Source organism: Equus asinus, chromosome 2 (assembly GCF_041296235.1).
Source record: "Equus asinus isolate D_3611 breed Donkey chromosome 2, EquAss-T2T_v2, whole genome shotgun sequence".
Lineage (NCBI taxonomy): Eukaryota > Metazoa > Chordata > Mammalia > Perissodactyla > Equidae > Equus > Equus asinus.
Window position 1 is genome coordinate 107,088,631 of NC_091791.1, and position 16,482 is coordinate 107,105,112.

General features: G+C 38.5%; 1 protein-coding gene across 9 annotated transcripts in view; it reads left to right on the forward strand.

Moving 5' to 3' along the window:
- MCTP2 (multiple C2 and transmembrane domain containing 2) overlaps nt 1-16,482 on the forward strand; it is a 223,464-nt gene that overhangs the window by 183,779 nt on the left and 23,203 nt on the right. For 5 of the 9 annotated variants that reach the window (XM_044762457.2, XM_014842505.3, XM_014842510.3 and 2 more), the window contains 2 exons: nt 1,315-1,437; nt 4,158-4,199. In XM_044762457.2, the coding sequence (XP_044618392.1) occupies nt 1,315-1,437; nt 4,158-4,199 (165 nt within the window). Of the gene's footprint in view, nt 1-1,314; nt 1,438-4,157; nt 4,200-7,297; nt 15,267-16,482 lie in introns of those variants that run through there. The other 4 variants (XM_070496048.1, XM_070496060.1, XR_011497588.1 and 1 more) reach the window with 4 other exon arrangements.

Genomic DNA, 16,482 nt, shown 5'->3' on the forward strand with positions numbered 1-16,482 from the left:
TTGTTAGTAGTAATGAAATTAAAAATGAAAAAGATAAGTTACAGGTATTAGAAAGGAGAAAACAGAAGCAATTCTTTATTTGGAGATTATGTGACTGTATTCTTAGAAATTCCAAAAGAATGAAATGAAAAGCTATTTGAAACAATAAGAAAATTCAGTAAGGTTCTTAATTTAAAAAAATTAATACATACAAATTATTAGCTTTTATAGGCAAACCATTGCCTGCCTGAAAAATATAATGGAAGAAATAATTAAATTTATAATAGCAACCAAAAATATAAGCAAGAAATATATAATATCTGCAAAAAGAAAACTTACAATGGTAGAAAAAGTTTGTAGTAACAGGTGAAAATACTGCTTTTGGAAAGGAAAATTCAATATTTAAGATGCAGAATCTGCCCCATCTTCTAAGTTGAACTGTTACACGAGTGACTCTTTCGAGCCTTTGTGAGGGAACGGCTGATAACCACAAATTATCTTATCTCAGCTTCTGCGCTATGTGTGAGTTCGAAAAGAAAGTGGGGCTCAAGTTTCAAAGTAATTTGCCCAAGATGTCACTCTTGCCTCATGTCATCATTAGCATGTGTTATCTTATTTGTCCTATGAATTAGTGTGTTCCTTGGAGGTAGGGCCATGTCTTACTTGCATTTATGTCCCCAGTGACCACTGTAGCATAGGCACTTACATTCAAACCCAAGCCCTCCCTTGTCCTTGTCCCAGATTCAGAGGCATAGAAGTCGGGCAGGTACACACGCACCTTGTCTGATGTAGGCAGTTCAAGCCCATCATTTTCTTGTGGCCATCTGGCCTCAAAATTGGAAGACTGTAAGATTTTCAAAGAGACTTTGGAAACCTGAAGTCTTCACCTAAAATATTTGGATTTTTCAACATTGGCAGCCAATTTAAGAAGTACTCACTCTCTCCAGTTCAAATAAACCTCACTGTTGGCAAAATTGGGCCTGTGGCCCCCCTCTTCATGACCTTCGATTTTTCCAAACTACTTTACCTAAATTCTGGTACACGAAATCCAGGAAGAAAAAACTGAATAGGGTTGATAGGGTCATAGAGTTTCCAGATATGGGGCTACTGTATCTGTCTATTCTAGAGTGTGACTGGCCAACTCATTTCTACGTTTTCCTCATTCTACTACCAGTTCTAAATCTTTGTTAATCAGTGTGTGTGTGTGTGTGTGTGTGTGCGTGTGTGTTAACCTGTTTGGAACTGACTTAGAGAGTCCTAAGTCAAGAGTAGGAGTTTAAGATCGCTCCCACAGTTTTCTCAAGCAGTCATTGGTCTTATTTGTCTTCCAATCAGGTGTTTTTGGTCACTGTCTGGAATTTCGAGCTGTATATGATCCCCCTGGCGTTATTGCTGCTGTTTATCTACAATTTCCTCAGACCCATGAAAGGGAAGGTTGGCAGCATCCAGGACAGCCAGGTGAGCAAAGATTCCAGTAAGTCTGACTTTTGACTAAAGACAAATGTGTTAACAACAATAAACCAACAGCAGCACCTCCTCCAAATCATGGCCTAAGTCCGTTGCATTTGATGCTTGAGAAGCAACGCTGTACATGTATTCAAGTTACAGGGGCAAGATCTCTTCTCAGGCATAGTCTGGAGACTTCCTTCTGTGGCATCTTATGTTCCTGAGTCTTGGCCTACATTCTTAGCTTGAGGAGAGCCCTCCGGTTCTTGGTCATCATTTCTATGCCAACAGCACATGTCAGTGTGTCCATCTGGTTCTCTGTCAGGTTCCTGTGACTAACACTCTCAACCACTAGGGAAAAGCCTTTGGTGACTCTTTGATGCCCTTCGGGGCACAGCGAGCCTCTGGGAGGCTGCCTCAGACCTCTCCCCATAGGCGCCCTGTGCAGTGTTCTCCCCTGGCCTGAAAGCTTGGGGGATTTGTGGAGCCTTACCAAATCCCGGGGCAGTCAGAGAGGGGTGGGCATGGGTCCTTCTGTTCTCAGGTGCCCAAGTTTTTCTTGTAATTCTCAAACTCCCTGTGGTATTGAGGAAAGTCTGGCCAAGGCCCCTTCTCAAAGCCATCCCCCAGTGTCTACTGATCTGACTTCTTTCCCAACGTTCCTCCTCCACCCCTCTTATCCCAGCCCATAGGATCTTTTTCTGCTCTGGGTGAGAAGGAGCTTGTATTTATAAGCTTGCTTTATTAATCTTGGCATTCCAGATTCAAGAACCAAGTTTGTAAAACAAAAATCCAAGGTCTCGAGACTTGATAACATCTTCTCTAGAAAGATCACCTTCACTTGGAGTTTTTCAAGACTCAAAAGCTGACCAGCTTCACCTGTTTTTCCTTATAATGTTCTCCTTATAAAAACATCATCTCTGAAGTAGTGGATATTTAAGGGTTGTTTCTGGTTTCATTTGGGATAGAAGGGAAGTGGGAAAAATGAGTGTTGTGGCAGGAAGTCAAACCTCAGCCAAATTCAAAACTCTATTGCGTTTGATTTTTTATTGTTTAGTGCAGTAGGCATGGGCATATATCTATAATAAGGTGCCTGAAGATGCTGGAACCAACTAGTAAATAAATAGCTTTAAAGTATAGGTTCATTTAAGAACTGAGTTTCACAGAGATATAGATAAAGGCAAGTTTTATAGAGAAACATCTGTTATAAAAATGCCGTCAACTAACATTTTTACAATTGTAATCATTTTATTTTTCCAGCTATATAAACACAATGTTTATAGCATATATATATGTGTATATGTGTGTGTGTGTATTTGTATGCAAGTATATATAGACTTATGCATCCATACATAAGTATACTTATGTATATGCGCATGTAAATGTGTATGAGTGTTCATAAAACCTTTTTAATTTGCGAAACATTTTCAAACTCATCACCTAATTTAATCTTGATAACACAAGCATGAAAGAAGCAAGAACTACTATTCTCATTTTACGCTTGATGAAACTAAGATTCAGAGTGGCAAAGTGATTTGCCCAGAGTCACACAGCAAAAATTGCTGGAACAGTATCTCCGGCTAAAGACTTTGTCTTAAGCTGAAGACTGCTAACTGCTCATTACAGTTTCGTTCCTCCCCTCGTGTGTTTTCTTTGTATTCATTTGCTTTCATAAAGCAGACTTGCTGCCAGTGGTACATGGGTTGGATCAGTGAGTGTCGCACAGACTGCTAGGCGAAGCTCATGGGAATTCTGGGAGGTAACACGGTACCAGCTCTGGAGAAGTTGCCTGAGGACTGCTCAGTGGTTTTATGGGGTATAGCAGAGTACTCTGGGTACTTTAGAGTTCCTCCATTTGAGGAGCATGGCACCCACCATTCTTTTTGCTATTGGAACAATGACATCTAAACAGCACGTCTGACCTTTGCAAGGTTAAGAAGGAAGGTAAGTGTTCAAGCTGAAAACAGTCCCTGGTTTTCTAATACCCAGCATTCTTTCCGAGCTACTGAACCCATCTGATTGTGTACCAGTGTGTGTCAGCTTTTAAACATTGCAGTGGTATGATTAAAATTTACCGATTAAATAGGGAAGATTTCTAAACGAATCTGAAAAGCCCTATTTGCAGCACGGCTGGTGCTGCGGCCACTGAACTAAAGCCAGGTGCCTTTAGTCCAGATCAGAGCCTAGAGTTTCCTCCCCTCACCTGCCTCCCCCCACCAAGCCCGAAGCCCAAGGAAAACAATAATACCATAGAGAAACCTGTAACTTATTCTTGAGATTGATTATCGTCAGACTAATGCATTTTCTACTGTCTAATGTTTTGGTAATGGCCCCAAAGGGAAAGAGCAGTCATTATAACAATGAGCCTACCACAAACGGAGTAGGCATGGTGTTCTCAGCCTTAACAGAGCACTGGGTTCATTTGTCAGCGTAAGAACAAAACTGTTTACAGAAAGTGCAACTTGGCAATGCGGTATTAAAGCTGGATACCTTCAAAGGGCACTCGCCTAATAGCTTTATTTATAGTTCACAATTTTACGTAGATTATGCATATTGTTTATAGTCTTTCCAGGCTGAACTTTAGAAGTACCATTTTTTAAGAGGTTATAATGCGTCTTACAAATACAAGTGTTTAAATTATATCGGAAAACTTTAAAAATGTATATGAGTTTAATTTGCATTTGGTAATTTGGGTTGATATTTTATTAACAAATTGCGGGGTTTCCTTTCAGGAGAGCACAGACATAGATGAAGAGGAGGATGACGATGACAAGGTGAGTGGGCTCAAGAAAGAACATGAAAGAGAGCATTAATGTCTCAGCAGACTATGTGTGCCCAGACTGAGTCAAACTCTTTTTTTCTTTTTAGTACTATAGAGTGACCAGTAGAGTAATTTTCTTGTAATTTATAAAGGATGCCCCTTTTTAATATTTTTTTAAAATGAAGATGAAAAGGGATAAAATATACGGAATAATTGGAATATTATAAAAAGCATACCTATAGGAGGCCTGTCATTTGATGCAAGCAAAGATGAGCTGTCCCCTTGGTGTAGAAAAGGTAGATGAAAGGCAGCCTAGGAAGTCACAAGTAAGTCAAGTGGAATTGCCGTTCCTTGAGCTTCGTGTCTGCACTCTGTGGGGTGGTCACCCACTTCAGAGCCTGTCACTTTCCCAGCTGTTGCTGGCAACGCTTTCAGCTATATGTCTGTGTACATCTGTCCTTTTTTCTTCTCCTGGGAGAATCTCTCAAATCTGCTGCTTTTGTTGTCATTGCGCTTTCAGACAAACCTTCTGGAACAAAAAGAAAAAAAGCGAAATGTCAAATGAGATGCTACTAGCTTAATGGACTTCCAGTCCGCTAGAACCTGTGGGTGTCACGGGCTTGTGGTGGTAGTTGGAGAGGAGGCTAGCAGGAGAGGAAAAGGGCAAAAGGGAGAATCTTAAGAATAAGTATCCAATATAAACTGCCCAGGAAATAAAGACAAATTCAAAAACACTGGCTCCATGACGTAAGCAGCCTTAAAATTAATTGAGCATGCCAGATGGTTTTGCCCATTTCAAACAAATTGGGTGGATTACAAAGTAAATCTTATTTGTTGTGCTAAGATGATCATTAATAGCAAAATAACAAAATAAGGTATAATATTGTTTTAAAGGGAATCAACCTTTTTCAGAATAAAGGTCACTCAGATGCAACCTTATTCTCAATAAATTGACGTGAGTGGCTTGAATATTGAAAATAGTCATAGCCAAGCTAAAGTGCATGATGGGATGTTTTATCAAAGGAAGCGCAAGTATTAAGGAAATTATTTTAAACCTGTACTAGGCAAAATCCTAAATCTTATTAACAAAGGCTTAGATATGAAGAAGATTCCTTTCTGTTTGGCCAATCCTATTTAAATGAGCCACCTGTGGAAGAGGACGTCATCACCTTTTATGGATAATTGTGACCATGTGTCTTTGGCCCATCTGATAAAGGAGAGCATCCAACCAGAAGGCATTGAGTGAAAGCATGGTGTTTAGTAACTGGCAGGCAACAAATTCAAGCCATGAAGTCTAGACCAGTGGTTGTCATGGTCTAACGTTGCACTGAGGTGCATCAGGGGCTGTCTGGGGGCCAGGGGGCATGAAGTCGAGCTGTTCGGGCTGTGTACCAAGCCTTTCTGGGCAAGGATGATCCGAGCATGGCCTTCCACACAACAGTTGTGTCAACCTGTCCCACACTGAGGGCACTGGCACTACGACTCTCTTGTTTCCTCCAGGGCAATTTCATTCTTGAGATGTTTTGATTATAGTGTTTTCCTAGTATTTAATAGCTACAGCATGGCCACGTTTGTTTTGCTTCCTCACTTTCATATTTCTATGAAATCTTCTAGAAGAATAAGTCTAAAATGAAATTTTGACTTGTATTTATGCCTCTTCTGCTTAACACAGCCCTTCTATTGTTAGGCGAGACTGGCCAACTTTGCAGTCCTTGTCGGTATCTTTTCACTCTAACCTCTCTAAGAGATTTGTTAACTAGAAGGAATTTCAACTTTAAGAATTCCTGAGCACACATCCACATGTATATTACAATTCATTATTTCTTCTCCATGGATCGCAGCCTCCCCAACTGAGATGTGCTCGTCATCGACCTGCACACACAGTCCTGGGCCACTCCCCTCCATAGTGTCTGTAGCAGAGGGCTTACCCACGGAGCCCTTCTGGCTTCTGTTGCATGTTAGACATGACAGACCGTGCTTCTGGGAACTGTAACACACCCAGTGAGAGATGAAATGTTTACAAATTATAAACACACAGCCGTTTCCTTCCAAACCAGAAGAGGAGAGGGGCTCCTTTCTACCCAAACTATCCATCTTGAAAGTGACACTCCTTAATTGCCAGCGCCCCTTCCCACCAAATACCATCACGGACAACTGTGGAAGATGAAAGCATGCCGGGGCCCCTTGGCACGACTTCCTCAGGAGATGGACACATTCCCATATTCTGCCTGTCTCCGATGTACAGACCAGGACACGGTCTGGGGTCTGTCATACTTTTATTGTCCGGAATGGGGATTGTTGTAAAATGACATCATTGAAGCCTCTTATTCCTTCTCATTGTTAAAAGTCCATGGTAGCGAGCTGTATTAGAAATAAAATCAGACTACTTTCAGTTATAACATGGAACTTTCTGCTAACTAGTTTTTTGGCTTTTAGAAAACTAACTATAGAAACTGAACTTTGAAGAGAGGAACTCTTTCTTTCTTATAGCTGATGGCCTAGGCAAAAAATTGCTTGTTACAAGTATAGTTTGCTGGGGACTTCAGAACAAACAGATAGTGACTAAGTTCAGCCAACAGCAATCAGCTGACATTTCCTATTTGTATTAGATTCCATATGTGGAATTCTTCTGTGTGGACCTTATTTGTATGGATGAATTACAATGAAAATTGCATTAATTTTCTACACAGTAAAGGTCAGTAATTGAAGCATGAACCAAGAAACTATTGTGTAAAATGCTGTATCCCATGCTTAGGAAAGGTCACGTAGAGCCATAATATCTTGTTTTCATTGCGGAAGGTATAAATACTTGCATCAGACTTTCTTTCTTTTTCCAGCCCAACAATCACTTACATAGAATATTTCAGCATTTACTATTAACATCAGGAAGAAAGAATCATAAGGGCATGTAAAAAAAAAAAAAAAAAAACATGCCTATTGCTATCGTAAAGAAACAGCACTGTGAAGCCTGCATTGTGGGTTGGTTTGTTTTTAACTTGGCTGTGAGAAACAGGACTGGAATGATCTGTTCTTTTAGGGTTATCAATGAGTTTACAATTGCATAACAGTGTTTATGAAGGAAAAAAAGTCACCCCTTTTTATCGATTATAGGTGAAAACAAGATATGGATGTTTTCCTTTAAGAAGACGAGGAGCATCTACTACATTTGTGTTGATCAATTGGGGAAACTTTTATAATGAAAGGATGGATGACCCTTATATCTCTACCCTCTTTTCACAAAGTAGGATGTCATCATTAAAAATTAAGTACATTTTAAATCTTCAGTTTCAGTGTTCAAAATTATTTCCATCCTCACACCAGTTGGTCCACTCATCGCTACCCAATTAGAACCTTCTTAGAGGAGCAGGTGGCTTATGTATTCAGGAGGAGTCCTTGCTGCAGATGAACCTGCAGAGTCCTTTGGACTACGTGGTGGGGTCCATCATGCCTCATTTCCTGTGTTTTCTTGTTCCAGAGACAGAAGATGGTCTATAGTCCCTCAACCAGGAAAGCCTATCATTCTTAGAGGAAGTCTTCTTACGATCTCATAGTGAGAGTAGTTTTGCTTATGGTTCCCTCAGGCTTTCTTAAGAATTCCAAAACACAGCCAATGAGTTTGATTAGTGATTTTTTTCTAACTATTGACTAAGCAGTGGTGCTTTAAAATGATGAAGTGTGGCATTTTTAAGGAAATAAAAAGTCACATAATATCTTTGAAAGGTTAACAATAGCGGAGTGTATACACACACATTTTCAGGGCATATACATCTATAGAGAGGACATATTTTAGAGGACCTGCTTAGGGATAATTTTCAGGGGAGTAAAGTAAATGGCTGTTCTGATTTAACTCCTTTTAATTTGATTTAATATGATTTTTAGTGATGAAGTGATTTAATGACTAACATTTGTACCGTACCATCTTACTTTTAAGACTTTAATATTAAAATGGATTCCAGCCAATTCTTAATTATCAGTTTATGCATGTTTTGAATGAGAAAGGATTGGCTTCCCTATTTCCTGCAGTTCTTTCTCTGACACATCGACTTGTTCAGATTTTCCTTTGAGAAATCAAAGCTCCATTCTTAAAAATGTTTGGGCTTCTTTACCTTTAGAAGTAATCGACATGTTATTAATCTGACCTTTTGAAGCATTATTCATCCTATTACTATCAGGCTCGCTAATATTCTTTGTACTTGTGGATTTTCTTTGTGATTTCTACTGTAAGGATTAAACTTAGTATGTTACTCCCAAAGGTTGTGAAATATGATTATTTATCATTTTATTAGCTAATGTGCATGTCTAACAGAACACAGTCAGAGGCTCTGATTTTATAGACTGTACGGCATTTAGTTATTTCATTTCCCATTGCCTAAAAGTTTTATATCATGCTAATGTAGAATACATTGGATATTGTATCTCAATTATCCACAAGTCATTGTTTTTGTGAGGAGAGTAGCTATTCCTCGTGTCTTGGCCGATGCAGTCTGCTGCTTTGCGGTGGTTTGCCCTAAGTCACAATGATCCACTGAAGTTTACAAGATAATTGATAGATAATTTACAAGATAATTGATAGAAAGGTGGCGACACCACTTTTTTCCTCAGGAGAAATGTCATAATTTAAGTAAGCAATAAATGACACAAAGGTAATAATTTAAAACAAGACTATGTTGAGTAAGAATTATTTAAATAATTAGACATAAAAATATCAATATTTGTAGAGTGTTTACAATTTGCAGGATGTTTTTATATGCTTTAGCTCATTTAATACTCAAACCATCAAATTTGATCTTATTTTCCCCATCTTCAAATAAACAAACTCAGGTTAAGAGAAATGAAATAGCATTCCCGAGATTTCCCAGCCAGGATAGTAGCAAGGCGCAAATCCAGCTCTTCTGATCTAAATCCTGTTTATTTTTGACCATGCCACATTGTTATGAAGGAAACCTGTCATTAATTTATTAGTCTATTTTTCTGCATTATTATTGACAACATTCATGGAGTGGTTTCTCTGTCTCAGAGCCTCTGTGGGTACAAAGATGGCACCTATAAACAAGGTGTTCAAAGTCATTAATCAGAGTGAATTTGATCGCTACTTTCATCAAAGTTTGACACTGTGTTGGGCAGTAGAGGTGAAGTGTCTGGGTGAGTCAGGACAGCTACAGGAGGTGATGTTTGAGCCGAGTCTTAGGGTAATAAGAATTACTTACTGCATTGCTTGATCACATAAATATTTTGTCTTCCACCTTCCTTACTCCCTAACTTCAAAGAAAACTAAAGGACATGCACAGCTAAATCAGCAACTGCAGCTCATTGTGTGTTTACCTACAGTAGTTACAGTGATGGAAAACCATTAGCCTTGTTTGCCTTGTGGTGGCATGGCATCTGTCACTTGGCTCTGAGAAACATAAGGAAGTCAATCTTCCCAGGGTCTAAATTCCAAATATATATTGTTTTCACTGTTCCCAATATTTTAGTTGTGTTTTATCAGCATCTTCCTCTTGATGTTATTGTTCATTCCTTTTAGTTTTTCAACCCTCCCATTTGATATCAGGTGAGATTTCTGGTGCAAGCCAAAAAAAACATGTTGGTAAATACTAGTCAGTGTGGAAGTGGTTTATGTAATGAACAGATAGCTAGAGCAGTTTAAAACCACTTAGAAATGATGTCGATTCAAAATCCAGTCTGTTTTATATTCATTTTCCAAAGCCAGAGAACTACTTGAGAAGGACGTACTCTCCTGGAAGAGCCCAGATTCCTCCCCGCCCCCATTTTAATAGCATGCACCGTGGAGTTGACTCTATGTGTGTGTGTGCATGTGTGTGTGTGTGTGTGTGTGTGTTTCTCCATGAACACACAACACATCTCATGGGAAGAAGACCTGGAGACAGTTCCCAGTGCATCAAGCCTGGATTCCCAGGGAATAATTTTTAATCTCCTATATCAGATATATTGCTTCTTGTTCTTTGTTATGACAGATGCTGAGAGGTTTTTTTTTTCATGCTAAATGCCACTGAGTCTATTTCTGATGTTTATAATTCTTCAAGTTTTCAGATTGCAGGCTTTTAATATTCAGTGGGATGAAACAGACCAAACACACTCCCATTTAAAGTTTAAAGTCATATTTTTGCATCTTTCTCCTAGAAGGCTGACATTACTGGGAATATCTTGAGATCGAGACTTTGCGCTGATCCCTCTTGAGAATTCTGTGCATCCTGTGACAGATATTACTCAATTGTTAAGCATGTCAAAAGGGTATTTCGTGACATGGTCAATTTTCAGGACTCTCTCATTTTGCTTAGGTAATTAATAGAGAAATGAGAAGTTTTTCCTAAATCAGAACATGTGGGAAAGATTTAAAGTCACATACTGATTATATAATTAATTCTTAGCTGTAAATTCATTTTGATGGTGTTAATTTTCGCCCAGAGGCTCAAAGCTCGTTTATTGCACCTATGGTGCTATGCTCATTGGAGACGTGAAGAAGGCAACAGGCCTTGAAGACGGAAAGATTCACTTCCTGATTTATTTTGTTTTTGTTTTTGTTTTTAAAGAAAAAACAAGCATGTTGAACACAGGCACATTATTTGTTCTTAATTCAACTGCCTATAAAACTTAGCCAAAAGACTCAGTTGGGTTGACATTTTATCAACAAATGGACAATGAAAAAATACTAATCTTGCATTCATCTTTATGTGATAATATGCATTTTTGAGTTACAGAGATGCAATTTGTCATTATTTTTCTTACAATTATTAATACAATTAAAATTACATTATTTTTCATATACTCTTTCTTTAAAATGTATAACAAAACAAAGGAACTTTATGAAATTTGAATTCTGGTTCTGGAAAGTTCCATGCTTTCATCTCTTCTATTATATGGTGATACATGCCTGCTTATAAAGTAGACCCTAAATCATGTGAATTTTACTGATGCCTCTGTGATTTTTCAAGTTTGTACTGAGAGAGAAAAATCCATTCTTTTTCAAATGTAGGAATCTAAAGCTACGTGTTTAGCCACAATTATCCTGTTCATTTGTTTAATCACACCAGTGGCTATCACTATTTTCATGACACATTTCCCTCTATAAATTGGAAGCCTCATATGTTAAGGAAAAATATAAGCACATGTGAGAGCATTTCTGTCTTTGTGAATGAATCACTGTTAGTCTTCCTGGGCAATCTGGTAGCAGCAGCAGATGTAATGTTGTGTTTGCTAAACTGTGTTATCCCCACATTCTCTCGTTCCATCTGAAATGTGTAAATAAAGCCAGCAGGATGCAGATAGAACTGCTAGATGATCTTTCATATGACGCAGGGCGACATGAGTAGACTTGTCCTGGAAGATCATTGCTTTTGAAACTTAAATTAACCTTAGTATTCTTTAGACAACAGGTTATTCCTTCTTTTGTCTCCTTGCATTCTTGAAGGGAAGGGACTCAGGTTTCTGAAGCACCTCGTGTATACCAAGTGCCCCACATGGGATAGAATATTTAATTCTCCAAACACTCCACTCAGGGTAAGGATTATGAGCTCCCTTTTCCAGATAGCAAAATAGGGATGCAGAAAGCATAAGGTACTTGCCATGATCTCAAAGCTAGTAGATGACAAGACCAGTGTTGAATTTAGTTTTCTCTAACCCCGTAGCCTTTTATTAACAAAATGTATAGGCCAGTGAAATTGGTACATCTTAAGGTTTTTTCCTCCCTAACTTTTCATCTGTTGGTGTAAACCCTGACTCCAGCTCTTAAAAAAGAATGAATGTATTTTACTATGTGTAAATTACTGTATGCACTTTATGCAGATTATACCTAAATAAAATTTGCTAAAATGTTGAACAAGATAAGTAATAGATAAATAAGAATAGGAAGAAATGTTTTTCCTCAAGTGTTTTCAAAAGGCATGAGTTAACCTACATTCTCATGAAAATTGGGGAAAATAATGCTAGAAAGGAAGAGTAGATAGAAATATGTAACTGAACAAAGTTTTTCAAAATTATACATTATGTAGTAAGTAGAGACCGAGAACAGAGAGCCATAGACACTGAAGAAGCAAATGGCAAAAAGAACAAGTATGAGCTGAATGCCCACCTTGTGAAATGTCCAGTAGGAACCTAAGGGGCTTCTTGTAATGCTGAAGACCCTTGCTCTGAAGTTAATAGTCCTGGACGGAATTCTCTGCCACATACAGTATGAGAACATAGACAAACGTGAACATAGACACGTCACTTAAGCCCTTTGGACATCAGTTTCCTATAAGTGGAAATGCTAATACCAAAGCTATGTAACATGTCCATTGGTATAGTGGCGGATATAATTAAAGAGAAAAGACCCATGACATCAATAGTATATTATTTTAAAAGAGATAAATTTTGCAGTGCAGAGAGTGCAAAGAACATTTGCTACTAGAATGGTGAAAAGAATAGAGGTATAACACAAATTGAGAGGACAGGAGACAGTATGGACTGGTACCCTGAGGAAAAGGCTTCAAAAAGGCCAGGAGCTTGAGTTGGACGTTTCGGTCATGCTGCCAGAGTTATGAGGCCTAGAATCTTCTCTCAGACTCTAAGCACTTTTTCCCAGGTTGATGTAAATAATCCTTTGATACTATTCTAAACCTGGTGCCCTGCTCTTTCCCCACATCCATTCACTTCTCCATCAAGCGTGCACTGTGTCAGCTCTGAGGATGCACCCGCCACAGTTGTTGGGGCTGAGAGCACAGGGTCGGGTAAGGCAGTCTGGTCTTTTCTGTTGATCCACCAGTTCAAGCAAAGCAGAGCAGAGCAGGAAGGTTATGGGAGATATTAATGAAACACCTAAGTATGAAAGCATAAATATTTTCTTGTAGCATAGAAGCTACCATGCCTTGCTAAACACACAGAGATATTGTCCAAAGGCCACTGAAGACATTCAGAGAACAGAAATGATATTCACCACTAATCATGAAGGTATTTGCTCTCAGTTGAACATTTCCCTCTCATACATGGATAGCAAATGCAGAGATTGGAAGGAAGAGGTGGAAGCATATACAAAAATGTTTTTCCTCCCCATCCAGAAGAATATTCTGGAAAGAATTAGTCCCTTTCCGTGCTAATGAATTTTAGGGAAAACTGACTTAGGTTGATCACATATCCCTGTTTGCCCAGAAAGTTTCCATTTACTGAGTTTTCCCCCCAGTTATTAAAACTCAGTCTTGTATCTAATATTTCCATTAGCATCAGCTTGGATGAGTTGCGTAGGCTTTCGATTTGTGCTTTCAGCTTCTGCTGTGGTCTTTACTGGTGGCCGTGAGTTGCGTGAGCAGGAGCTAGAGTTTTCAGTGATGCCAGGTTAGATCTAACACTCGGGGATGACCCATCTTGTATTCCTGACTCTTTCCAGGGGCTAAGTAACTAAAACCTGGCTTTAAAGGAAAGCTTTTGGATAAAACAAAGTGCCCTCAGATGAGCTCCCCACTTCTTATCTCAGGCAGCAGTGGAGAAGCATACAAACTCCCCCTCCTCAGCCTCCTGCTGTAGCAGTGTGCTGTGGCCCAGCCATTGCCAGGGCCTGGAAGATGCATAGAGCCTCTGAACCACCAGTTCAGAATGGTTAGTGAGAAGGATGAGAAATTATAGGGTGGGTGTGTATGAAATGTATGAAGACATGACAGTCCATGGATAAGAGAATAAAAAGTAGACTGAACATCCTTATTTTAATGTTTATTTCACTCGTATTGAGTAAATCTGCACTTCCTTATTTTTACTGTTTGATAATGCTTTTTTAGTGAGTAATGATAAATACAGAAAGCGCATGTTTAATGAATAATCAAGTACTGATATTTCACTTCTCAATATACTCATTGATAAACTAACTGACGGATGTTTGTTCACATTTCCTATCCACCCCGGAGGCCGTGATCATATCACTGATGTATGTAAACCTAAGTCACAAATCTGCTGAAAAGCCTTCAACCGTTAGCAGTTACTTTAAGAAGATCATTTCTGGAAATGGGATTTTAATTCACACAGTTGTAAAGGCATGTTTATGTATCTCTCTGTGGACCATGACTTTTCATTTAGATCAAATGGCTGCTCTTCCACATTAATTTATCTCATCTTCCATTCCATGGTTTCATGTACATGTATGAAAAATGGCAAAATAGCTGTCCATGTGTTGACTCCAGTAGCATCAACATATTAAAATCCTTGCGAAGGGTCAAATGATGTCAGTCTTATCTGTGTGCCATCAAATTATTCAAACAGAATATCAGATGAGTTAATTCTGAAACTGTTTCAATTTTTTATCCATTATATGAAATCAAAATCAAGGTTTTGCAAATTAACTTCGCAAATGATGAAATCTCTGACATTAGGAATGCCACTGTACATTTGTTTAAACACTTAACATTGAGGGTTATTTAATTTTGTAGTGATAATATGAATGCAAATTTTGATGGAGCACAGCATCATGGGATAATAAGATAGTCTTATTAAATGAAAGAATCTATGAGGCCGAAATGTACTTGGGACTGACCACGATGCCCTGATTATCCATGATCACACAGACAAGTGATAACGCTCCACCAATTGAATTAGAAGCTGTAGTGTCCACATTTGTAAATGTTTTATATATACAGAGTTAAGATAGCAACAAGTAAATTTTCGTGACAAAGATGTCAGATATAAAAATATCCTTCAATATGGCACTGTGCACTTTCTTTGTGCTGTTGGTCATCAGTCTGATTTTAGGAAAGTTTGGAACTTGAAAGAGCTCTCAGTCAACTTAAATACCTCCCAAAGTTATTGAACTCTTGGGAAAAAAGACGTCTTTTAAATTTTGTTGCATTTTGATCATAATCAGTTGGAAATTTGTAATCAAAATCTGAAATGAATGAAGTGCTAAGTAACTTCACTTAGTGAAGCTTTTAGTGAATAGAAGTAAATTAAAAAAGAGCTGGCAAAAAAGACGATGCATTTTTTTCCTTCAGAATATTTAGCACAAAGTAAACTCTGAGGTCAAATGCTGTGCATGGTTCAATGTTTAAATTTTGAAGTTACACTTTGGATTATCTCAATTTGTAGAAAAAAATCTTTGATTTTTTTTTTTTTTTTTTTTAAATGACATTACTTTTTTTTTTAATTTTATTTTTTTTTCCCCTTTTTCTCCCCAAAGCCCCCGGGTACACAGTTGTATATTCATCGTTGTGGGTCCTTCTAGTTGTGGCATGTGGGACGCTGCCTCAGCGTGGTTTGATGAGCGGTGCCACGTCCGCGCCCAGGATTCGAACCAATGAAACACTGGGCCGCCTGCAGCGGAGCGCGCGAACTTAACCACTCGGCCACGGGGCCAGCCCCAAAAATCTTTGATTTTTAATAAGATAAATATATATTCTACTCAGGAATGGAAGGAAATTGAGAAGCCATTTATTTTTCAGCACAAATTTTGTGAAACATTCAAAAGAATCATAGAGACAAATTTTTTGAAGTCTTGACTTGAAAAAAATGCCTGACAGAGAAAGTTCACATGAATGGATACAAAATATAGTGCCTCTGAAAATATTTGGACTGAATGTATACAGATTTCAAATAGAAATTTGAAAAGTAGAATTGAGAATATTCTCCATGTACCACATTTTTGTTGTGAATTTTCAAGGTACCTCAGTACCTAGAGAGAGTATTTTGTATTATGTGAATTTTTTTCTATTATATATTCTATATTTTATATGATATAAATATTTTATGAGAGTGATTAATATTATGGTCTACAGTAGAGTCAGTTAAAGGTATCAGTTTAATGACCAAGTACAACTGTGAAGATGACTAAGGACAATTTTATGAAATATTATAAATGAAAAAATGACATTAAAGAGTACATTCTTGGGGCCAGTCCTGTGGTGCATCAGTTAAGTTCACATGCTCCACTTCGGCAGTCTGGGGTTCTCCAGTTCGGATCCTGGGTGCGGACCTATGCACTGCTTGTCAAGCTGTGCTGTGGCAGGCGTCCCATATAGAAAGTAGAGGAAGATGGGCATGGATGTTAGCTCAGGGCCAGACTTCCTCAGCAAAAAGAGAGAATTGGTGGCAGATGTTAGCTCAGGGCTAATCTTCCTCAAAAATAAAACAAAAAAGGAAAAAGTACATTCTTGGGCAAACCCCATGGCTGACTGGTTAAGTTCATGTGCTCTGGTTTGGCAGCTCATGGTTTCACTGGTTTGGATCCTGGGTGCTGACCTAGCACCACTCCTCAAGCCGTGCTGTGGTGGCATCCCACATAGCAGACCCAGAAGGACCTACAACTAGAATATACAAATATGTGC